A 27,187-nucleotide genomic window follows, 5' to 3' on the forward strand; every position below is an offset into this window, starting at 1 on the left:
ATTTTTTTTATTATACGTAATTGTCGCATGTATATGGTGTGAAACTCAAAATTCGTATCGTTCCCATGTGTAGCGCATGTAAGATGTATACACATTAGTCTGCTATAAACATTCTCCCCCTCTGCAATCCTCCAGAGCATCCTTTTAACTGCTCCTTCCACCTTTACACTTTCTTCATGTTCCTCTTCAACGTCATAATTTCGCCATCCAATTATCTGCCTACCAAAATGACTTATTCCTACACTTTTCTTCTCTGTCAATAATTTAAAAACTCCTTAGGAATTTCCCATTAATTTATTATACTACTATTTTTATTATAATTATTATATAACAAACACATCACTGCAATTGATAGAAATTTCAGTGGAATCCTAGCGAGAGAGCGAAACTCTTTAATTGATCGTTTAACGCGTGTTTACAGCGGTAAATAATTTTCAATTATCCCGTAGTAGTTTCTCGCAGTGATATAAAGAGCAAATAACAAATTTCCTGTAAACTTCCCACTCTCTATCGACTTTTTCCACTTTATACTTGAAGCTTATCAACAAAACTTTCTCCCAGCTGTGTATCAAGTATCGAATTCCCACTTTTTCATTTTTCAACCTGCCAGAATGAATCTGTTGCATGCGCCATTGTGTCTTCTTTTATTTCGCAGCTTATTAAGAAAAAGTTGGAGAGTAACACGCGTGCGCTGAGTGTAAAATTGCTCTGACCTTGTTTCACCACTACACATGCAAAAGATTTTTAGCAGTAAAACTAGCAGCAGTAGCAGTAGTAGTATGTACCTTGCTATGCAGCCTGCTGCTATGGTGGCCATTTTATTCCTTGCTAGAACAAATTGCTCGCTTAATTTATACATGTCAGCAACTACTTGCTCTTTCTTAAACTAACCACGCTGTGGTATTTGCTCTTTTTCTCGAGAAAAGAATGAAATCCAATTTCGTACTCTTTATTATTCAAATAAAAGCAGAATAATAATGTTACGTGTGAGAAAATAGTTGATGATTTTGCTGAAAAAGAACTTTAAAACCGTGTTGACGTAATGTAATACAGAGTATAATTCGCGTTAAAAGCTTTTTCAGCAAATATTAAAATGTTGCAAATACTTCTGAATCTGTCCATGAATTAGCATAACTAGATAAAGCAGCAGAATCTTCAACGTTCGTATTTAACGTTGGGATTAGTTTTATCTGGTTCGTATGTAAAAATGAGCTGCACCCTCACTTTTCACCATGCAACTATATTTCCTAACGCGAACGCATAATCTGCCCTGACCCTTCCTCTCCTCTCCTCCTCTCTTCATTAGTCTAATTACACACGTTCAATAATTTCAATAAATTCTTACCGATATCAACACGATTTTTTCTCGATAATTTTCAATGTAAACCGAGGAAATAGTCTTACAAGCAAATTAAAAATAATTCGAATTTATTGAAAGAACTTATTACCAAAAGTTCTTATTCACCATTTTTTAAATCCATAATAATTTATTTTATTTCACTATTTACACAAATTTCATATTTTCCCCATTTAACAGATTCTCTTCAGGAATATAACACTTCAAAAAATATCGTAAAATTAATTAATCAACATACTAGTTTTCCCAATTAAAACTACGAAAGTGATAAATTTCTAAACTTCCACAATGTTGAAAAAAATCATCTTTGAGGCTGGAATACTGTTTTTGTTGCGTGTCAGGAGGCAATATTAAAATATACAGGATCGTGCAGGGCGGTTTATTGGAAGGATGGACAGTTGATTAAAGGAATAAATAAGGAGGAAAAAGAGGTCGTGGGAGCAGCACGAGGTTTTATATCGAAAGAGAGAACGGTGATCCTCTTTCAGAAAATCCTGCTACAGGTGCAGCCTGCGGCCAGCAGCCTGCTGAACCTCCAGCTGCCCCGCCCCCTCTTCCCCAACCACTTATCTCTACCCACTCCTCTACCCCCTAGCAATAAAATTTCCCTCTTCCCATCCCTCACCCCTCAAATCTGACAAAACCAACGACAGCATCCTCGATATCCTGCACTATGATCCTAAAATTCTCTCAAGTTTGCTCCAACCAACCAAATTAATATCATCATCGCGATTATCGACTCTAGAAAAATGAGAAAAAACACTCGATAGCTACAGCTGTACATAAATATAGATTCATGCGATAAATCGCTGTACTGGTAGTAGTATACAGAGCGCAAAACGCATAATAGAGCCCGAGGAAGAATTTCTAGTAATCAAGCTGTTAATCGAGCTGGAAGGAAATTTCGCAGTGACCCGTTAAAATTTAACGTATAATATTGACGTCTTGACGTTTCAAGGACGTTCCTCGTAGTAAAAAGCTCGAGCCCGAGCGACACTGGGAGTTATCGCGCCATGCCAAGTGAAATATGAGAAATGGATGGGTGAAATGGAATTAGCGAGGCGTGTTGTTGTTTACAAGCCGAGTGCTATATAGTCGTGTGTGTGTGTGTGTGTGTGTGTGTTGGTCCAGTGGGAGCTGCTCCGAGGATTCCTCGCTCGATCACTCGGGCTCTAGAAAAGCCGAGAAAAGCTCGTGCTTGATCACGAGGCTCGTGCACACACACACACACACACGGCGGAATTATGAAACTGATTTCAGCAGGGCTAACAAGTTGGCCGATGAAAAATGATTGGCAGCGGGCTCGATCGTCATTTAACACGGGACATGATCGATCGTGGCCAACTTGGCACGCGTTCGCCACGTCGAAATAAGCTTTTCTCTCTCTCGCGTTTCGAACCGCGCCTCAACGATTCTCGTGTCGTCGTCGTCGTCGTCGTCGTCGTTGCGTTGCGTTGCATTGCGTTGGATGTGTTAATAAATAAAATAGATAACGTTGAAGATTCGTGCAATGCAAAATTATCAACGGAGAGTGGTTTGTTTCTTATTATAGGCTTCTATATATATATATGTGTGTGTGTGTGTTTCTTGGGTTGTCACACTAGTAAAAGTTCTTAAACAGGAAATAAGAAAATACTTAAAGGAGGTCAAGAGTGGATGTAACTATATTATGTAGTTATCTCTTCTCCCGTCCAATGATTTGCTGTTGAGAAACGGCCAAGTTTTATCGTTGAACATCTCAATTAACGAGGACAAGAAGCTGCTTGGTTTTATGTAATGCTGTTAATTAAGAATTAATATAATTATGTCGTGCTGAGAAAAAGAGTAATTTGATTTGAATAAATGTTTATTGGAATTAAATGTTTTATTAGTAGCGTTTGACGTTGTAAGGAGATTTAATCAAACAGATTAAAATTGATTTGATTAAAATTATTTTTACTTATTTGGAATCAGTTATTTATATCGAAACCAAGTTATATGTTGGATTGTAACTACATATACCAGTAAAGATTTCTTTAATTAAACGATTTATTTTCTCTCAATGCAGTGTAATTGGAACCTGCAGTTTTTATCAAATTTGACGACGATCTCGAGCGAAGACTTGCAGTTGAGAAACGGTCAAGTTTTATCATTCAACATCTTAATTAACGGGAGCAAGAAGCTGCTCGATTAACATAATATTAATAATTAAAAAAATTAATAAACTTGTACCAAAGTACATTTTGAATCCACAATTTTACAAAATTCAACGACGATGTCAAGCGATGATTTGCAATTGAGAAACGGCCAAGTTTTGTCATTCAACATCTTAATTAACGAGAACAAGAAGCTATTTAATTAACATATTATTAATAATTAAAAAAATGAATAAAGTTATATACCAAAGTACATGTTAAATCCACGATTTTACAAAATTCAACGACGATGCCCAGCGATGATTTGCAGTCGAGAAACAGCCAAGTTTTATCACCGAACATTTCAATTAACGAGAGAAACAGAATCCGCTCGTTCCTACCTGATATTAATAATTATAAAAATTAATATAACCAGACCACCCCTTGGTACATTTTGAATCCGCAGTTTTTAGAAAAATCGACAAGCATCGCTATACAGTCGCATCGATAAATTTGCCCTTTTCCCTCGTTCTTTTTCGGCTGCTCCTCGCCGAGCGAGCGGAAATTCGCTGAAAATAAATTCGCCGAATTAGATTCGTGAGCGTGCATGAGTTAGGGGCTTCGTGGGATGGGGCGAGCGAGAGAAGGCTGGGAAAAGTTGTAGGCGGTAAGATAAAGGACATGGAAACGCTCCAAGTGTTGGTAGTGTAACGTAATAAATAGTGGAGAATCGATGGGTCGATTGTGCGCGAGTCCCACGATACCTTTTGGGGAAGAGCAGGGAATTGGGGGGGTAGTGGTGCGTTGTTCTCCGAGCGAGTGAAACATTCAAGGACGGTAATAGCCACATGGCAAATCCCGTGTTTTAGCCACAGTCCCCATTTACCATTCGGACAATCGGTGGCCGATACGCCGGAAGCTCGCTTCATCGCAAGCTCATCTTTCTCGCATCAGTGTAAATCTCCTGTATATATATATATATATAGACAACATTTGAAATTGATTCTTTATTACCGCACACGGTGCAGCCTATAAAAACTCAAAGCCGGAATTCCCTATCGATTTTGATTGGTATATATATATATATATTTATATATATAGCACCGAGGCACACAACGCGTTATACGAAACTGCCAGGGGGCCTCGGATCATTATGAGAAAGCAAGAGAGAGAGGGTTTTTCGACGGTTTTGCGCCAACGACAAGATTCCTATCGATAAAACGGATGGAGGTACGCTAGGCGCGCAGAAACGGAGGAAGCTGCAACGGACTGGTTGAATTTAGTCCCCTGGCGAAACTATTCAGGGCAAAGCACGAATATAGCATGAAACGTAGGGCGTATGGGATAAATCCATAGCGAAAATGGCCTGGCATCGGGATGGCTAGGAGGATTTCATTTCAATTTTCGCCGGATCTTGAGAATTGAATTCCCTGTTATGCCGACGCGACGGATCCCTTCTCTCGAGGCTCCCTCTCCTCTCCTCTCCTCTCCTCCTCATCCATGCATCTACCTACGCCCTCTCTTCGTTTGACAACTTCATCGTCGACGACGACACTCGGCCACACACCGTACGTATGTACGCGCGCGACCACCATCTACATATACCTGTTTATGCGCGAGACCTCCGTCAAAGCCAACTCTCTTTCTCTTTGGTTCTATCGATAAAACCCTCCTCGATGCTCAATTCTAAACTGTTTACTTTGGTATTATATATATGTATAAAGAGATAGGTGGATGATATGTAATAGTCTCAATTAAGTTTGCTTCGTTGTATCGATTAATCCTTTCTCGTAAAATCTTTATTTCCATCAGATGACTCTATAATTTTAATTTTGTATTTATTGTATTTATTTATCTACGAAATTTGGATCAAAGAAAAGTCTCTTCCTCTTTGATTCTATCGATAAAACCCTTTTCGATGCTCAATTCCAAACTGTTTACTTTGGTATTATATATATATATATATATAGAGAGAGAGAGAGGGAGAGAGAGAGAGAGAACCGTGAATGATATATAATAATCTAAATTAAGTTTGCTTCGTTGTATCGATTAATCCTTTTGCATTGAATTCATAAAGAAACTTACACTATCCTGCTTTAACAATCAACGTACACGTGTAAATCCCTTTACACACGAAATCCAGATCAAAGGACCTTCAAAGCACCGAATTCAAAACAATTTACTCGATATAGAAAGCAGAATACAATCTAATAATCATAATTAGTTTCGTCTCATCACTGATCGATCCTATTTCACTGGATGGCTGAAAAAATAAAGCGTTCGTCCACCCCTTTGTGTGCTTTCGCGGGGGAGAGAAAGAGAGGGACTATCATAGAGAGACTATAGATTGTATCTGACACGCGATATCGCCAGACACATTAATGGCGTATGGCACATGTCCCGAATGCTCTTTCCAACGATAAGATAACAAACATGCATACAGTCTTATCAGAGCTGGATCCATATTGCGTCCAGATAAAACAACGAAAAATAACAGGTATATATATATATATATATATATTGGCTCGTTATTCTATGGCCAATTTTCGATTTTTCTCGTCCGTCTCTGATACAATAATTGGAAGGTTGTGAAATTCCAGTAAAATTGCAGGTGGAAAAATCGACGAGTCACATTCGTGTATAATATATTCATCTGTAATTGGCGAGTGATAAAGTGACCCTGTATACGGGATTGAGGTGGTATATATAGGTGCAGGGCGGTGGTGGTGGTAGTGGGAGAGATTATTATCATAGATTACAGGCTGAGAAGTCAAACCGATTCCATTCGATTCGATGGAACACAATGCAAGGCAAACAGCGAGCCGTGCCAGGACTTATGGCACCACTATTACCTGGCTCAGCCCATACCGACATTATTCAACATCTGTGTGTATCGCGGTAGATCGGTTCCATGTTATCATCCTATCGAGTGAGCAGACAATGCTGATATATCGATTCTCTGCCCATTGCACCACCGCGTGGCTAGACCTTCTTCTACTTCTTCTTTTACTCCATTTTATACACAAAAATCTCACTTTTCTTATCTACTCCTTTATATCCTGCATATACGAGTAAAAAGTACTTGGGAGAAAAAAAATGGAAATTCTTGTAGGAAAAACAAATTTTTTTTAGGGTGATAATAAGTATTTTATTTAATGTACCTTGGTGATATTAACGTTGAATAAAAATTTAACGATATGCACAAATTATTGGAAACGCGATAAAATTGTAACATTTTTTGTAACTCGATAGTGCAAACGTGTAAAATCCTTCTTTTTACGTGTATTAAAAAACAAACTATAGAAGAAATATAATAATAAGTATTTTACATTGATGTATAACATGCTTTAAATATATAAATATAAATTCAACGAGATGCACAAATTACTGCAAACAATAAAATTGTAACATTGCTGCAACTGGATAGTCTCAAAATTAAAAAAAACCTTTTCTTTTACTCTTATTATAAAACACAAAAAATATAACAATAACTATTTTCCACCGATATAACATACACCCAATATACAAAAATCAAACATAAACTCAACGACATTAACAAACTATTGGAAACGTAATAAGATCTTAACAGGATGGCGTAAAGGTGAAAAAAAAATCTTTTCTTTTTACATACACGTATTATAAAATAAACGGTAAAAGAAAAAGTGACTCGCTATCGGGACACCCACAGGCTTGCCCGTAGCGTGGAATTTTTCACGTTTCGTTTATCAGTGGTTAAACAGAGATAACGGCTTCGGTGTTTACTGAATTTGAGTAGAGTGAGTGTAAAAGCGCACTCGCGCGCGCGCGAGAGAGAGGGAGCGGAGCACGGTCGATGTGGGCCGCGGACAGATAGTTAAGTAATTTTACACGAGCGTGACTAATTCAATCCGATCGAATCTTTTCCGGCAGGAATTCTGATTGATATAGGAGTCGATGCGTCGCCGGGGGCCGAGGGGGGGGGGGGGGGGGGGGACCGTGAAATACGATGACGCGCGAGAGACTATTCGGAACAATATCGTAGTATGTCGTCGGGGAGGAGGAGGAACAGCGAGGAACGGATAGGAGGAAACTCCCCGATTGAAACGAGTCCGACGAGCAGTGGTGGTGGTGTAGGTTCCCAGTTGTTCCGGACATCATAGTTCGAAGCATCCATCGCCGCGTTCAAGGCGTCGATACTACACAATGACCATTTTCCGCACACTGGCACCGAGCCAGGCTAACACAAGGAAACATGTGTTCAAGATTAGTCGAACCGACAGGTGCTGCTGCTACTCCGCGCGCTGCAACTAGCTAACCTTTTTGCCAACTTTGCATATACGCCATTAACCCTCTCTCTCTCTCTCTCTCTCTCTCTCTCTATCGATTTTACCCCCACCCCCTTTTCAACGCACCCAAAAAATCCTCCAACAAATTTCTCCACGCCATTTTCTTTCAAATCGCTGAAAATAATTCATCGTAGCTCTCGTGAATTAATTTCTCTGGTAGTCTCTTGTGTGTGTGTGTGCGCGTGCGTGCGTGTGTTTATTGTATATACGCAAGGACGGATACAAACCGATGGAAACAAATTAGAGCGATTTATATATTGAAAATTCAAAAGCATGATTCGCTGGAAAAACGACCTTGTCTAAAATAGGGATTTGCGTGGAAGTCAATTTCTGTTACAAAGGTTAATTACCGAAACAGAGAGTATGTAGCGGTTATTCGTGTAATTTGGAAAGTTAGCTGGGAGTAACAGTTTGCAGTAACAGTAGCTTTGCCTAGAAGCTTAATATAATGTAATATATAATTCTAGTAAAATGGTTAAAACCTCGAAACAATTCGCATGCAGAAATTCCTGAAATGTTTCTCAATTATTCGATTCGTTTCTGAAAGCATATTGCGATATCGATTGGTGGATAAGAATCGTCCAGGAAATATTTCAAGATGAATATTTTCGTTATTGCTGTGGTTAAAGCTCGAGAGATAGTATAGGATAATAGTTGATTAATGAATGGGTTTTAGAGTAGGGAGGGGGGATGTAATATGCATTGATCAGGGAAATTCGAGATGGAAGCGATACTAATATTTTAAGATAAATATTTTGGTTTTGCTGCGATATATAAAGCTCCAGCAATGGTACGAAAATACATGATTAATGAAGGGGGGTGGGGGTGAAATTTATATCGATCAGGTATAATTAAGCTCACCCGAAGCAGCAAAGTGACGATAAAAATACTTTAAGATGAACATTTCGGTTGTCGCTGTGATAAAGCTCGAGCAATAGTAAAAAAATACATGATTAATGAGGGGCGGGGGGGGGGGGGTGAAATTTATATCGATCAGGCAAAATCAAGATACAACCTAACCCGGAGCAGCGAAGTAACGTTAAAAATATTTTAAGATGAATATTTTGGTTATCGCTGTGGTAAAGCTCGAGCGATAGCAGGATAATAGTTGATTAATGAAGGGGGATAGTGTAGGGGGAGGGGGGAGGGTTGTGAAATTTGCGTTGATCAGGGAAAATCGAGATGGAAGCTAACGCGAAGCGGTGAGGTAATAATAAAGGAGGAAAGCTGACGCGAGATGAGCGACGCGACGCGACGCGACGCGACGTAACGCAACGCAACGCACACATACGCTTTGGTAATGGTGCGCAGCTCGTGTAATTACCAGTTATGCGCCGATAGTATATGACCCAAGCAAACTAACTGGCCTATGCGCGACCAAAGCGAGTGTAATGTGTCATTGTCATCGCGCTACAGTACCCGAATAGTTATCACGTGCACGTTACGTGGTATTACTCTGCTGGTGAGAAACATACAAGATTATAATTAATAACAAGAGGGTAAAATGATAGTGATCGAGTGTCATGGCTCGCTAGTACACTCGGCGGAGCTATTTTTAAAACAATGCTTCGCTTAATCCCCCCCCCTCCTCCTCCCCCACTTGTACACTGCACTATATACGTTTCCACCAAAGCCCGCAGATTACCACTCGTCATCCCTCTATCATTACCGCCGAAACAACAGATTTATTGCTCTCTACACCCACCAACGATTATTCCATTACTAATAATTACACGAGCAATTTTTCCCCCTTTTTTTGCAATTTTCTCAGTCGGTTTATCGGAACCCTGGAAAAACGAACGATCGCGCAGTGGTGCGTTGTTGCAGGGCCGCAAAGAAAAATAGCGTAAGCGGCAATTGAAAAATAGGTATATAGCTGTGTAAAAGTATTTTTTGCGCCGGGGAATTCCTCGGGGGACGTTTTGCATGGCTAATGGCCTTTTGCCGGGGGTAACCTTCTACGTGGTGGACCTCTTCTCCCCCCCCCCCCCCCTCGGAATTGGCCGGCACAACTCGTTAATTAAAATTTCGTACACGCGAATGCGGCCAATCGAATTCCGCATTCGATGAATAGCGCTTACGAAAATTGCACGGCTATGGGAATATTCGCGCGCGCGAACCAATCCATGCACTACTGTGTCCAATATAACAACTAACGCCCGGTCAGCCAGCCAGCCATCCACGCACGAAACGTCAAGTTTTGATATACGATCATTAACTGCTCGTTCCCGGTGGAAAAAAAAATAAAAATGAAAAAACAGAGTAAGAGATGTTGTACCGCACGCGAAACATCTTTTTATCTCAACAATTCATTGATCCGGATATACAAATTTCCCAAACAAACAGATATGAATAATTTTACGCTACGACTCTAGGGATATTCGACGTAAATATCGCGTAATGTCATTTTGTTCGAGGCTAGTCTGTTTTTGATTGCTGCTATAAAAAACGTGTTTTGAAATGTTATATTTACGCGAAAGCCTTTTACCGCTTATATTAATATTAGAGATTTCTTCGAAAGAGGCTCGCGCTGCTGTACAATGTTATTGTAGCTCTGCGTGGCGCCCTCTTATATTTACTTCTTTTACGCAGCAACACATGTATCTACATAATTTCTGCCAGTCTCGAATTAACCTTCAGTGTGCTCGGTGCGGTTTATCCATTCTTCTTACTGAAAATATTCGTACTTTCGATTAACTCGCGAATCACTTGGAAATTTTACGTAATTTTTACGTAAGACTTTGACCAGCGTGTTTTTACACGAATTTTATTCAAATAAGTTCAATGCCTGTTTTATTCGCTCGACGCATTTTACTTATTTGAGACCACAAGGCAACTCGTAAGATCATTTTATTATTACTTAACTCTGCTCTACTCCTTGGACCATGTTATATTTATTATAAAGTAGAGATACTGATATATTCACGCGCGTGATAGTAATTAGTTTATCGCTTTGTTTATTTAAAATATCAAAAACGTTTCTATTTCAAATTAAACAAAATTTAATGGATAGTACAATTTGAAAGATTTTCTAAAGGCCGAGGCAACTCGCGGCTTTAAAATTAAAGCCTAAAACTTGGTTTATTTGCGCGCAACCTCGAAGAGATGCCAATTTTTTTGCACGAGTCATCTTTGAACGCGAATAGAAAAAGCTTCGAAAATTTTCTATGCAAAGAATCGACATCTTTTATGGTTAACGAGATAACGTTTTCTTATTACCTACGCGTACCTCTGTACTGCGCGTTAAGAGTGCCTCGTCCTTTATTATTCCTAATAGTCTCTGTTGTGAATTTTCTTTCGCGTCGCTCGAGTGTTGTCGCGCTTTATAAATACAAAGGCTCGAGAAGGTCGGTGAGACATAAACATACCGACCTATACCAAACTCTAGGAAATTTTATATTTTAGTTACAGTGATCGCTAACATATAATTCCGTACGGCCGACCGCACCTACTAATTAAAACTGCCAAGTTTTATAGACGTAAAAAATACGTAGTTTTTCGCTTCGCGTTAATTAAGAAAGAAAGATGAAGCAGGAGCAAAAACTCATGTACGACTACAGCTGGTTGGTGGACGACACGGCGATGCGAATGGAGGAAAATAATAATCGGCAACTGGATTGGTAAGATAATTAAACTTGTTATCACTGGTCAGATCGATATTCGTATTTTATGTATGTATGGTTTCGTTGCACAATTCCTGCGATTCTAAGAAAAAAACCTTTTCTACTGTTTTTCGCGATCAAAATAATCGTGGATTGAATAGATAGGGTAATTATAATTATTAGCACCTTGATCTTATCTACATTCTTATTTTATATATATTTACATACACTCGTGCATAGTATTATTACAAAATTTAGGTCAGGCTAAAAAAAAAGTGCATTCTGCTGTTCTTAGCGATCAAAATAAAAATGTCCTTTGACATTTTCTGCAACGAGACTGAATTTTCGCGTTATTCAATGAAAAAAATGTTACCGCTAGCTGGCTGGACAAAAAGTCAACTAGAAAGAGAGTGAACCGTCGGTCATTTATCTCTCTCTCCTTTGCACTAACCAACTCTCTTTGTCCAACAAACGCTAACCTTTTTATCGAATATCCCGAAAACTAGGTTTCGGCTGGACAAATTTCATTGCTCGTGTTTCGGTTCAAATTTGCATCAGGTGTATATATACGCGATTAAAAAATCATAAAAAATAACGTAAATTTTATATAACACCTTCTATCATCCCATACCGAAGCGAACCAAATCACATTACAGTGCACGTTCCACACTTGATTTAATAGCTGGAAGCAAACGTTTTGAATGATTGAAAGTAGTTTAGATCCGTGAAAACGTATGTGATGAAGCTATTTTAATTAGCGACGGGAAAGCAATTATTGTTAAAAGCTGTTTGAAGGGTTGATTCAGTGCCGGGGTTAAAGGGTGGGTGATTAGAGGGTGAAAATTAATACAGAAACGTAGAATTTTTAATTGCACTCATTTCTCGTTGATGGTGGTGGTGATGGTGGTGGAAGGGATGAGCATTATTAGGCGGTGTTGAGGAGGAGGTGAGGCAGGTCGGGGGGAGGGGGGGGGGGTGGTTTGATTAAAACTTGGCGTTATCCACGTACGCAGTCATTAATGCCTCGATGAACTCGGTTGGGTCCTGTACCAATATCAACGTAGTTATCTTGCATTCAACGCCATTATGTTTGCGAGAGAGGAGGGTGATAATGCTGATAACGAATCGGCGACTCCATCGGTGGACGAAGAGGGGGGGGGGGGGGTGGGGATGATGGCAAAATGGAACAATGGTGCATTCCTGGTGGAGCAGGAAGGTCCGGTAATTGAATTACAAGCCGATAACTCGGCAGGCGCCCTTAAATCTTGCTTTCCTCCAAATAATTATCGCGGAATCATTTAGCGGGAGTACTTGGTCGTGGCCTAATTGGGTCGCTACGAAATCATGCAATAAATTTTGGGAAGCAGCATGGATCCATAAGCTCCTGCACCGCGCGCGCTGGGGGTTGTCGGAACGATGGCCGAAAATTGCAAGGTCCGGTGTGCGGGCTTTTCTCCTGATTAAAAAATGGGAAGTTCGGCTCTTTTGCCGTCCCTGTGCGAGAGAGTTTGTAGTGTGCAGCGTGGAAAGGGAAAAAAGAGAAAAGAGAGAGAGAGAGAGAGAGAGAGAGGAGAAAGGTGGATGGAGGAAAATATCGTCGCCTTTGGAATTTAACGAGCGACAAAGGCACCGCTCGACCTCCGACTGTCGAAGGAAAGTCTTGACGGTTGAAGAACCCTCAAACCGGTCCGTCAATTTCCGGGCTCGTTAGGGTGGTATTTATTCTCGCCCCTTATCCTCGTCATGCACTAAAGCTCCTCTTCCACCCCCTCCTTCCACTACTCCACCTCATCCATCGATCGATTTTCATTAAGTCTCCAACATTTTTCGTCTCGTCGGAAAATCTGCATGTTTCATCATTCCCGATTCACTATACATGTATATATATATATAGGAATTCCCTTGGATCATCCATGATGTCCCTCATCAGCGAGCTGACACGGTCCAGCTTTGACCAATTTTCATCGAGGAACACCTGCGCCGCCGACGTTCCAATAGCAAGGAGCATCGAACGCCGAAATAAAGTTAATTGCGAAATAACGATTATCCTCGTGGTTCGCATATATATGTATATATATATATACATATATATATAGCTTGCTCTTATGCGATGTGCATATACATATATAGAATAATGATAATAATAGCAGGTACCACTAGCCCTTTCGTGACTACTGCGCAGGAGGAACGGCGAATCATGGGGTGGAGAATCGTTATTGTTGCAAGTTTTAATTAGTGGTCGTGAAGTTTAGCTGTAATATTTGCTAGGCTGCGTCATTACGCAATTCGTAGGAAAGCGCGCGAGACTGGAAGTTGGGACGGGGGGTGGTAGGGTGTGTGGATTTGAAACTGCTAAGACGAAATCGTCTTGTAACTTTAGTTGGAACAACAAGGGTCGTGCGGTGCGGCTGGTTTCAGCACACAATACAGTGAGTGGCGAAGGCATACTGGATTTCCCCATTGGGTCGTACACTGCAAATCACCCCCCCCCCCCCCTCTCCCCCTCCCACACCCACTCTCCACCACCCTTCTCTTCGTACAACCTTCTCCCCCCTCCTACACAGTCAGCGGGAGATACTCGCTTTTATTCTTCCTTCTAATCAAATTCCTCTTCTTCCTGTATTAAGACGAATCTACGAATCTATTTTTCTCCCTCGTCCCGTTTCATTTTACCGAAGGAAAAAAGCTGATTAATTTCATCCACGAATCCACACAAATCATCCAGTCACCGCGCGTACAACATTCTCCTACAGATGTTTCTTTCAAGGGACTGGATAAATGTATCATTATTTCTAATCCAATTTCCTTTCCACGACGAGTCTCTCTCTCTCTCCCTCTCCCTGGCGTTGCATCACAATGAATTTATTCTCACCTCGCTGCACTTCATTACACCGAACCCCCCTATACACAAAAGGATAGTTAATTTTATCCGCACGCTCACAATCTTATCTATAGTTCAATGAGAAAATCTTGCCAGCGAGCAAGAAATGATAACGTATTTGAAATTTAATTGTATCTTCTTTGTGAATTCGTCTGTCGTGCCAGATGAACGACGAAGAAATAACAGAAATGAATTTTGCCTTGATAAAGTTTTAATAATAATTAAAGTTTTATCTCGTCGAGAATGGAAGATGGAATTTGTACCCTTCGAGAATAGTTGTAAGCTTAGTCACGTGGAATTTAACTCGTATACGAAGTCTATCGTGGCAGATGAGCGACGAATGGATGACATAATTGAATTTACCCTTGATAAGCGACGATAATTATAATGGTAACCAATTTTTTAACTCGTTGAGAGAATCGATGGAATTTTTATCTTTGAGAATAAGCATGACCTCACTTACGTGGAATTGACCAGTATAAATTCGATCGTGTCAAATAATGACGAACAAACCGAAAGAAACGAATCTATTGTTCGCGAGCTATAATAATTACAATAGTAATTAATTTTATAGCTCGTTAAGAATAGATGCAATTTTTACGATCAAAAATAGGCGTGAGCTCAGCCACGTGGAATTAACTATCGCAATATCCATCGTGGCAAACGTGCAGCGAATAAAGGACAAAAATAAATCTGCCGTTGAAAAATGATAACAATAATAAGTAAGCTTTTGTGCAACGCGAAGAAAGAATTTTTCGTTTTTTCACAGTCGAATACAAATTTCGTCGATTGGCCGAGCAATAGGATTCTTACAAGAATGGGTGTGAGCTCGTTCCCCTGGAATTCACCTGTATGAATAGAAAGGAATTCGCGACGCTCAATCTACGAAATACGTAACTTGCCCAGACAATCTGTCGTACCTGTGCAATTCGGTGCATCGTACAGTTTACCGGAGAATTCGAGTCACGCATTCACATGCGTTCTCCAATTTTCTTGCTGGTTTCCGACTTCCCTCTGCTCTCTCTCTCCCATCGACAATCTTTTTCCTCGAATCAGCTGATTTACTGTATAAAATACGACTTTAAATATATGATGGAGTTGATGGATTTTTTCCTTTCTCCTTGTTTCAGCATTATGAACAATAATACGTTGGAGAGGCCGGATCCTGACAATATAAAAATGTTCGTGGGTCAAGTACCCCACGACATGGACGAGAACGACCTCAGGACGTTATTCGAGGAGTATGGACGAGTGCACCAAATTAACGTTTTACGAGACAAGGACACTGGCAGTAGTAAAGGTAAATAATAAAGCATTGATCGATGAATGTTATTTATCAGCAGCTGCTGCAGTCGAGTGCGCACCAAAACATCGCTGCATTTTTTTAATTCCACAATTATGCGTTTTATATCGCATCACGCACACGAGTGCGTCTATAGCAATAATAAATGAACGTTTATATTTGATTTGGAAGAAAATGCTGCACGCGCAAATACTCGATTTCAATGGTTTCGCTACTTTCAAAAGGCAACGGCTTTAAAAATTTTAGATTAATACATATATGCGTGTACAAAATGCAGTTTTCGCGAGGATATGCGTTAGAAAGGTAATTGCGCAACGTTTCACGAGAGATTCTAGAGCATATCAACGTTTTCCTGAAAAAAGAAAAATAGAAACAAACTCTATACACCGAACAAATTTCCTATACAACGTTCTAATTATACTCAAAGTGCACTTATAAATCTGATATTTTCTACAAAAAAACGAGAATCACTTTAAACAATCTCCGGTACAAAATTATGAAAATGAAGAGACACTGAAATTGCAGAGTAAATAACGAAGACGAATGAAATTCGATTGTATCGATAAATGCTAATGGAATATTTTCCATAGTTTTCTTTTGTTTTAATACAACCGAATAGAAGAATTTTCTTTAAAGCTATATATAGTGGATTATTTGGATTTAACGAATTTCTTTGATTACATCCGGAAGCGTAGGAGGAGCAGTGCATGAATAGTACATGAGGTTGGAGGAAATATTGGAAAGTCTTTGTAGACTTAATGACGAAATTAGCGTTGGGGGCGGAGGGAGAAGGGGAGAGGTAGGAAGTATAGAAAATAGAGGCATACGTATGCGGCAATGTCTGTGGAAAGATCGATTCCCAGAAAGAGGTGGTCGCCGGTCCTGCTTCCACGGTCCTTCCACTATCTATTGATCGTCCAGATGAACCCCGTGTCGCCTCTTGGTTTCTCATGTCCCCCCCACTCCCCCTCCCTTCGCCACTCCCCCTTCAAACCTGCATACGGCACACTTATACGTCACTCTCGTCCCCGTAAATATAGATAATACTTTTCCTCCCCTTTATCACGCCGTCGGATAGTTGATTACTGGCTGAAAGCTTGACACGGGGGAGACAAAGATTTAATTGAAATAATCTTCCGACCATTCCTGACGTCCTGATAATTACAAAATTCATGAGCTTCTGTATATGGTATCTACGCACACATATACATATATATATATATATATATATATTAAAAGGCATTTATCGCACTATTATCATCCCTCATTATTTCTTCTTCACCAATGCAAATCATAAATATTACTCGGTATAATTAAAGGCTCGGTTTTTCCTTGCTATTTTCGCCCTGCGAGGCTGAAATTGAGAAATAAGATTCGTTGTCGGCTGGCAATTTGAAATTTCACGAGGTTATGGGATCGCGATCCGTTTAGTCGCAACACCGTTGAGACTTTAACTGGCTTTAGTCGGAGCCTTCTGCTGCAAGTGCTGTCTTCTCTTCTTTGGGGGTTGGAGAAAGGGATGGATGTAGATAACGAGGAGAACAACGAGCACGACGTAGGATCCACCCCCCCCCCTCCTCCCTCCTCCTTCTCCTTGCATGCTTCACGTGCCTCCCTCCCTCTCACTACCCTCCCCCTCCTCCCCCCTTTTTCCTTCACTGAAAAATCCAATAATCTCACGGTGCGTTCACAATGCGAATAGCATTTGCGAAACTCTCTTATTTCCCACTATTTTTCCTCAACCAGCATAATCATCATTCCTAGCGAAGGAAGGAAGGAAGGATGAAAAGAGAAAAGTGAGGGAGAGAGAAAAAAAAGGAGATGGCGTCGGCTTAACATCAATTTACTCGATGCAACAAGGTCGACCGAGAGAGAATTTTAGAGGGGGAGGGGGAGGATTTAAGAACGCTTTGTAAAATAATATCAAGTCGAAAACCCGTAGCCCGTGCTCGCCCTCTTCGGGGTTCGGCAGAGGTGGAAGAGGTTGAAGAAGGTCGGAGGCAAGAAAGCAGCGGGAGCGGTAAAAGAGGGACGGAGAGGGGGGAGGGGCTGAAGTATGACAAAACCTCAATTCCTTTAATGGAGACAAATTCATCTCGCGCGCAACTTGTTCCAGCAGACAATTTGTAAGAGTATATCCTAAGCGACCCAATGTTGGCACCCGGAAGCGGCGATACGGGGTCGGGACGCCAGGTATAAGATAACACTGTGTGTGTCTGTGTGGATAGATGGGGGATGGAGAGAAAGCTAGTGGGACAAGACACTGTCGGAGAGGGAAAACTCAGACTACGGTCCTCCGATATCAACCAATTATCCTCTCGTTATATATATATATATATATATATAGCGAGCAGCTCTTATACACCCTCCATTTTTTTAACCTCCCCCTCGCAACCTTATCCGATTATATTTTTTAACTGACTCTTCCACGACAATCCAATAACCCGTAAGAATAGATGTTAATCGCGAGACTGGGAATTGTGAATAATTGACTTGGGAATAATTATCTAACCGAGCGAGAAATTCATCTCGCGTAAAGGAGATACAAATGCAATTAGCCAATGGCGGTGGTGGTGGATGTAGCGAGAAACGTGGGTTGGGGGGGGGGGGGGGGAGTTGAAGTGGGCAGATGTACGGTTATCTCTCGACTCGGCACTGCTCGGTGATATCGGCTCTTCGATTGGCCTGTACAGCTTGCGTGGCACTCGCAATTAGAGCCGGGAGGCTGGAATAAAAGACCGATTTCCTCCGAAATCCACATCCGAGTCCCGGCCTGTTACCTTCGATTGAGGTTTCCGCGCAGGCGTCCCCTGATCCCTCTCTCTCTCCCTCTCTATCTCTTCCACCCTCTCCCCCTCCTTCTATTCGCTGTTCATACACCAGCAGTGTCCTCCGCTTGTCGCAGTGACCTACGAGTACACCGGAGCGTCTTGGAAATTAAATTCAAGAACCTCCTAAACAATTGCACCCTACCTGCGAAATTATTTCCGCGATAAATATCTAGCCCGAAGCTGGTCAGGGTGCCAGAAAGGATATGAGAGAGAGGGGGGGGAGGGAGAGAGAGGAAGAATTATGACGCGAGGAAAACGTCCATAAATCCATCCGAGCAAGACGTTTAATTCACATTTCGCGAGAGAAAAGAAACATATTCTTGTGTGTGTGTATGTCTCTCTCTCTCTCTCTCTCTCTCTCGCACTGCTGATACCTGGTCTACATTTATATTTTCAATCCAGAAAAATTCGCGAGACTCCCCTGCAATGCGATAGTGTCGACTTGAGAATTTTTCGCAAGTTGGAATAAGACGAGAGCATCGCCCTGTGCGAGAAACTTTTCCTTAGCAAATCTATCTGAGTACCCTCGACCCTCTCTCTCTCTCTCATGCTTGACGTTTTTCCTCCCGTAAAGCTTTCCCGTCTCATGCCTGTTTAACGAGTTAGCGCTCTACCACTTTTCCCTTTTCCTTTAACCCCCCCCCCCTCCTGCTCCCCCCTCGACGATACTTGCACGACTGGATGAATGTAGTGACGCGAATAAAGTTGGCAAAGTTGGCAAGGCATTAAGAAAATCGAAACAGGTGAATGTGGAACGACGACTGGGATTGGGAAGGCAGAGAGTAGAAGTCATTTGTGCCAAATGCGAGTCGATCGAGTGATCTATGGAAAAAAAAGAGGGTGGATGATGGAGAGGCGATCCAACAGTAAGAGAGAGAGAGAGAGAGAGAGAGAGTGACAATACAGTCAGGAGCAGACACGACAAATTGCTCGTTAATAATCCATCCTAAATACCCAAGTGGAGGAAGATCGAGCTCCAGGATCCTTGACTGGCAAGCACTCATAGATAAGTTATACTATATCTATGCCCACTAAGCCCCTCTCCACTCCTCTCACCAATGAAATCTATCGGCCACCACAAATAAATGGATCTCGATCTTATTTGCCAAGGCGGGAGCTATCCTTCACAATGTTATCACAGTTTTATATATCGGTTTTATCACAGGATATTCATTCTTCTTTTTGCCCCCCCCCCCCTCTCCCCCTTCTCTACTTCTATACCCATTCCTTCCTCCTTTCGACATATTCGCGCGCGCAGTCTCGTTAGAAAAACGGAACGTCTCCTCCTTTTTTCCATGGATTTCCTCTCTCTGATCCGGATAGAAGCAGAAAAGTAAAGTCACGTCAGAAGTTCGTCAACTGCAGCAAACGATTGCAGTTTCCTTTGAGTTGGGATCAGTCGTAAGCTCTTCCTCTTTTCGTTAAGCCCGGCTGCATTATGCCATTTTAAATTTCCTTACGCCAGTTCTTCCCCAGTTATGCCAATACTAATTATACGAGTCAAGACTACCGCGGTACTTGACATAATCCCTCTCGATTAATCGAAATGTCACAGGAATCCGATGAATTAGCATTTAAATCAAATATATAAGAAGGATAATTGTATATTACGTGTATATATATGTACAAAGTTCACTCTTTAAAGTGACCCAGATTATGGATAAAAAGAACATACGTGGGCTACGTAATTATTACAAAAATATACAAATTTGCCACGAAAACTCTCCGAGTGAAAATAATGAGAAGTTTGGAGAAGGTACTTTGCAAAAATGTCATATCTTTTATAGTCATGGAACTGCGTGTCTTTTTCCATCCGTATCTTCTTCCGGGTCGGTCACACTGCTGGACCCTGTATGTACACGTAGAATTTTAGGGATTATCGGAAACATGCAGCTATTACGACGTAGCCCGTAAGCTCCAGATGCGGATAGTCTAGAATAGGGTAGCGCGCGTTAAGTAATTTAATAATAGACTAATTTCGCGAATGAGAATGGACGACGTACTTATTTCAACTTTAACTTGGTAGGCTGAAACACCTGTTCCTCGGTCCCTCCTGGAGCTGACGGAGACTGATCCGATTATTATACCGTAGCTGCTCGTACATCAACCCGCTAGCAGACGCGATAATGAACAGTACATTATACTCGGATGTATTATATTATAACGCGCTATATCCTATTAGAATATCTATATATACACATAAATGCATGATATATATATGCGTACACGTGTTATATCCAATAGCTAAATACCTCTTTACCGTTCCAAAGAAGATGCGATATATACACACACGAATAATTTTCTAATATTCTCGTATAACGTCCCTTTGAAAAAAAATCTCGATTTGCAATTCCTCAACAATGAAGGAGAAAGGAGCGAGCGAGCTTTGTAGGGATTTCGCTTTAAAATCAAAACGTGCCGCTACACTCGGCTATCAGTTTTTTAATCAAGTTTTTAATCTACCTTATAGTATAATACCGAGACGAAAAATGTGCACGGTACAGTTATGTGGAAAAGGATTTCTTTGGAGTTTAGAGAGAGAGTGTTTGTGTGTATTGGTATAGCTCGCGAGTTAATTAACGGTGTATATTACTGCTGTCTTTCGGATGCGTTTGCGATAAGAAAGATGTAATTCGTAGTTACTGAAATAGAAAGAGCTTGATATGGCGGGGTGAAAGAATAAGTGACTGAGAAAAGGGCGAGAGAGCTGCAGCGGCGATGAGGTCGTTCTAGCCGAGGGCATTATCCCGTAGGAGACGACTATCTTTTTCGCGCATGGAATATCAATGTCGTCATCCGAGCGGACAAAAATATAATGACGAGAAGAGATGGAGGCGGGAGGGGTGGGGGGCGCAGCACTCAGCTCGCATGATACTTCACTTCCACCCTATAGCTGCAGCTATATAGTCATCTTTTAGCGATCATTCTCAAACAGACCTTAACTGATTTTTATATGATAGCACCTTTTTATTTCTCATTTCGATCCAGAAATCCTTCGAGGACTCCTTATAACGGACTCATTTTATATTCATTCCAGACTGAACGTGTAATAATAATGCGAACGTGTCCCAACCATTTCCATCGATTTTCGTCTTCAACTTCTTTGGCCGAAACAGACTTTAACTGATTTTTATATGATAGCTGCTTTTTATTTCTTACTTTGATGGAGAATTTTTTTCAGGGCTTGTTTATAGGTTAAAGTCATTTTATATTCGTTTCGAACCGAACGTGTAATAATAGTGCAAGTGTGTCTCTAAATACCAACGATTCCCATCGATTCTTGTCTCCAGCTGCTTTTAACGATAATACTCAAACAAACCTTGACTTATTTTTATAACTAAACAAAAAAATGTCTTTTATTCAAATAAATTATGCTATACACAGTTCTAATGAAATTGTTCACACTCGATATTAATGATCTTTAATTAAAATAGATTTAAATTTGATTTGGATCCAATATTAGTTTTCTACTCGATCAATTATTTACAAGAACCTAGTAAATTATTGCATTGGGACTACTTTAAGCCCCGATATATTTGAATAAAATAATTTATTTTTCAACGTATGATAGCAGTATTTTATTTCTCGTTTCAATGCAGAAATGCTTCGAGCACTAACCATAGACTCACTCCATATTGATTTCAAACTAAACGTACAATAATAACACGAGTATGTCTCTAAATACCAATAATTTTCATCGATTCACGCACTCTCAATTGCTTTGGTCACCATTCTTGAACAGACCTTAACTCTGGTTTCTGTGTGTTAGCAAAAAGCTTTTTATTTCTCATTTCAATCTGATGCAAATGCTCGGAGTACTCGCTAAAGACCCACTTGGTATACATTTCATACACTATATATATATATGAATATATACACATATACTTCCTTTCATACCAGGTTAGGTTCCAAGAATTATCCTATTGGCCCACTCGCCTGCACTAAATGTATATAGATATACAAACAAATAGTATATTAAAGCTGTATAGCATGCAACGTGACCTCTAAATATCACCAACAATTCCATCCATGTTCGTATTGTGTGTTACATTTTATTCGTCTATCCCACCGAATGCATAATCTAATGCCTGATTTGTTTAATTCAATTAATTGAGCAATGATATCGCGGTCCTTACCGTAATGGATTAAACGCGACCCTTTATTTATATTGGATTAATCTGGCGGTTGATTGGTTAACAGTAAATAATTTAGTAATAATATCGTGCTTTCCGTGTGTACACGTACACACTAGTCGTGCTTTAATAGAATCCCTTTTGTTTCGTTCAATCTGGTAGGCTGATGAATTTCGGTAAATTTAACACACTCGCTGCTCTTATCATTCTCGTGGGACTGATGCTTGATAACTGTAAATCCTTTGACAGTTGGATGGATGCTTTTGAGGGAGATGGATAATCTCGATAATACATTCTTATCCTTGGCGTGTTGAAACAGGGACATGTATTGGGTTTGGCGATCCTAAAATAGCACGTCATCCATAATATGTATATATATATATATATATATATATATAGCGAAGCTTGTGCGCCAGAACGTCAGCATGATATTCATTATACGCCTTTATCGGATCAGGCCAATTAGTCATTGACTACTAATTGTTAGATTAACAACAACGATGCCGATGGATCACTGTCCGTTATTTGAGGTAGCCTTGCCCTCCCCCCTCCCCCCTCATACTCGGATCAATAACAGTGCCAATGGATTACCAAGCCGCGGACGACTGCCGCGCCATCCTACGAAGTACCCCACGTGCCTGACTACTTGCTTGCTTACCCTCCGTGCCTGTGTCCTGTCCTATCCAACTTGCTCGCTTGGTTCCACTCTCTCTCTCTACTTGCGTCCGCCACTACTCACCTTGGTATCCTACTACACGCGTGCTGCAAAAATTGTTTTCTTTAATAAAACATGTATTGTGTCTATTCGATCGTTAAAATAACGTTTAACGTTATTTGTCTGCTGACGGAAATCAGATTTTTATCATTCACCAAACTATTTCCATCTTTTCAAACCGAGTCTCGTACAGTGGCAAAGTATCGAATGTTAAATCGATGGATGTTTTCAAGTAGTAAATATTTTGTACGTAAATTCACTTGATTTTCGTATTGCAGTTTTCAGGTTTCCGACAACACTCGCCAGTTTTCCTCGTCTCGAGAGATTTTTACAGTAAATAGTCTTGTAATAATCCCTTTTTATTTGTTCTTCTTTTTTCGCTTAGTCTTTTTTTAATTCAAATTCTTGAATCTATTTCCGAAGTAGAAAATGTATTCTATCCTCGCGATGCTTCTGTTCCCTTGAATATTTGAGATCTTAGAGAGAGTGAACGATGAACACGGTGTTCCTGGGTGAAAAGTGACTTTTGCTCTTTTTGCCGGGTAGTATGGGAGAGGAGGAAGGATTCGACACGTTGAAATTTAGCAGGAAATGTTTAACAGGTGCTTCCGCGCCAGATTTGGAAGAGGGAAAAAGAATACCTGAAATATTCTCCTTGCTCCCTATAGTACTTGCTCTCTACACGCTTGCCATTCAATATTTACAGAAAAAAGAACAGTCGGATCTAATGATATTACATAAAAGAACAGTGTCTTTGTAGCAGGATAGATTTTAGTATACTCAGCCCTTTCAACGGACCACGTGCTTCTTCTTCCTCTTCTTCCTTTTCCTCTCTTTAATATTTGCAGAAAAAATTGATAATAGCTTCAGCTCCATTAGTACGCCATTTCGTGCTAATTAATTATTTTTCGGTAATATAATTGTAACAAAAATATATTTTGGTAAATGTGAGCCTTGGAATTCTGTTATTGTATTACAAATACAAAGAACATCGTTGAAAATAATATAATTGTAACAAATATGCTGGTAAAAATGAACTATGTAATTCAATTATCATATTACAAACACGAACAACCCACGTGTCTTTATAGAAAGAAGATAAATTTTATATAAAGAGCCTTTTAGCGTACCACGAGCTTCTACTTTGTTTAATATATTTACAGAAAAAAATCAATAGTAGCTTGTGAACTCGATTAATATAATATTTCATGTAAATATTAAGGCTTTAAAATATATATATAATGTAGAAGAATATTTATATTTAAAAATGGAGCAGCAAGAGGCTCGATTCTAAACTATTTTCCACAAAGCAAAAGTATCTTTGTGGTATAGATTTTAGGATTAATTCTCTTTTAACGCGCGCTTGCTGCTCGGTTCAATATTTGTCGAAACGTTAAAGGATGGTTTGAGCTCGGCTATTATATTTGAAGTGAATTAAAACTTTACGATATATTTGAAAGAACTTTCGAAGAGAAACGAAAGGTATTGCAATTACTCTCTTTTATGTCTACTTATTTTTTACTTTTATTCGTTCCGCTCAAATATGAAATATGATGACATCTGCTGCTAAAGGATGGTTCTTTCCCAAGAACTTTTCATATATTTTTTCCGAAATACTCACACTTATAAATATCTCACCCTCATCTTTACAATAATTCCAATAGTATCAAAACACTTATCTAAGAATCCTTGTATTTTCTACGTGACTTTTCATCATCGTCCGTTAATTAAAGAGCTTCGACAAAACTCGCAATTAAAGTAAAATAACAGCGCCATAAGTCGGGTAAATATAGTGGAGAGAAAAAATCGTAAAAGAGAGCATTTAATTTTCCCTCTTTTATTATTTACGTGGAAAATGAATTGAGATTATTTTGTTTATGAAACGATGAAATTTTCAAGCGTCAAATATTTAAGTAGGAATATGGAATTTTCGAGGAGGGAATAATATATTTAAAAGGCGGAATTATTACTGTTATTCATTATGCATATGACAAATAGGCTCTGGTCCAATTAGCGATTACAGTATGCCATTTATTGTTGATAACTGTTAACGATGTCACGACCCCGCAGTAGACATTAGCTGCATTATGAAGGATGAAAATGCAAAGAGAGCAACTCGAATCTAAAATAAGCGTCTTCCTTAAAATTTTATCCGGGCAATAATGCTTATGCTAATGCTAGAAAGAGCTTCCTATTAAAAGATCATTAGTCGAATAATCCATAAACTCGTTAGCTTTCTTGGTATAATTGCTGAACATTTTTCTTCCAACAATTTTTCCCCACATTGTGACGCGAATCGTATTAATTTTTTTAACCTTCTTTCATGCAGAAGAGATGATACCATTAGACTAATAATTAACCATTTTCCCCTCTTTCTTTTCAGGCTGCTGTTTCGTCACGTTTTATACGAGGAAAGCAGCATTGGATGCACAAAACGCTCTTCACAATGTGAAAACTTTCAACGGGGTAAGTCCAGCATTGGAAGAGGCTCGATTAATTATTCTTATAAACTTTTCAATAGAATAATCCGACGAGTAAACTTGATCCAACTCCCTCAACTTTTCGATTTTATTGAAAAACGAAACGATCAAGGTTATTTTGGACAGTTTTGACGAAACGCATTTCCAAGTTCTCCTCACTGCCAACAGCTGGCCTTTCCGAACGACCTCCAAATCGAACGAATCATTTTGACGATCTTCATTTCACGAATTCCTTTCCTTCCTTCGCTCTACGTGTATATATATATATATATATAGAAACTTCTACAAACGCAGTTGAACATACTTTTCGTGAAATCATAAAAGATTGGAAGGATATTTTATTGTATGAGAGATACCCTTATCCTCCCTGGACTATCGGAGCTTTACTTTCGTCGGAATGCAATTCCTTTTTGAACCTTATATATATTAAACTATCTACCTATTAGCGTCCAAAGCACAAAAATCCTAGTAAATCAACAAAAGTTTTAACAGTACTTTCATTACTTTATTTCTCAGCCATTTTTCTCGATAATTTTTGTCGCTGCACATTATAAAAGCAACAAAGTTGTATTTAAAAAAAAAAAAAAAGTGCGATATTTTATTGTACAGAAGAGACACCCTTGTTCCTCGACTAATTCCAACTTTATTTTGATCGAAATGCACTTTCTTTTTGAACCTTATACATTAAAGCCATCTATAGCTATTAGCATCCAAAGCACAATAATCCCAGTAAATCGTCAAGCGATTTAACAGAATTTCCATTAGTTTACTCTCGAGCTACTTTTCTCGAAAATTTTTCTCATTAGTACCGTCCCCATTTATAAATGAGAATCTGCACTATTGACGTTGGATATTATAAAATCGTCGATGCAGTGCTTTTTAAAAATAATTTGATATTGCATTGTATAAAACATACCCTTGTTCACTGAGATCAGTCGAAGCTTAATTTACTTTGATAGAAATGCAATTCCTTTTTCGACTTATACATTAGGCTATCTAGCTATTAGCGTTCAAAGTAGAATAATCCTAGTAAATCGTCAAACGTTTCGATAGAATTTTCATTAGTCTATCCCCTGATAGCACAGGATGTTCCTAGGACATCCTCGGTACGTCCACTGGACATGTGGGGATTTCCTCCGAGCGTTCTAAGGATTTCCTAGAGATATTTTTGCAACTGGAGCTCAGTAGCCATTTTTCGCAACATTTTTTCTAATCGTATTCACCCCCACCCCCTTTTTTTATAAGTGAGAATTTTTACTATTTTCGCTATATATAGTTTAAAATGATGAATGTAGAGCTTTTTAAAAGTAGCATGCTATTTGTCGTATAGGAGATACCTTTAGTTCTCAACTAATCTGAGCTTTGCTTTGATCGAAATGCAATTTATATTAAGCTATCTAGCTATTAACGTTCAAAGCAGAATAATCCTAGTAAATCGTCAAACGT

At 39.6% G+C, this 27,187-nt stretch overlaps 1 protein-coding gene across 16 annotated transcripts in view; it reads left to right on the forward strand.

The window, feature by feature from the left end:
- Window positions 1-27,187, forward strand: part of LOC136782698 (CUGBP Elav-like family member 1-A) — an 84,393-nt gene that overhangs the window by 24,338 nt on the left and 32,868 nt on the right. For 15 of the 16 annotated variants that reach the window (XM_066742311.1, XM_066742319.1, XM_066742343.1 and 12 more), the window contains exons 3-4: window positions 15,410-15,579; window positions 25,645-25,727. In XM_066742311.1, the coding sequence (XP_066598408.1) occupies window positions 15,410-15,579; window positions 25,645-25,727 (253 nt within the window). Of the gene's footprint in view, window positions 1-10,430; window positions 10,636-11,201; window positions 11,417-15,409; window positions 15,580-25,644; window positions 25,728-27,187 lie in introns of those variants that run through there. The other variant, XM_066742439.1, reaches the window with a different exon arrangement.

The sequence above is a fragment of the Prorops nasuta genome, unplaced genomic scaffold, assembly GCF_024137725.1.
Source record: "Prorops nasuta isolate Cenicafe-Biocafe unplaced genomic scaffold, Cenicafe_Pnas_1.2 PNAS00002, whole genome shotgun sequence".
NCBI classification, from domain to species: Eukaryota; Metazoa; Arthropoda; class Insecta; order Hymenoptera; family Bethylidae; genus Prorops; species Prorops nasuta.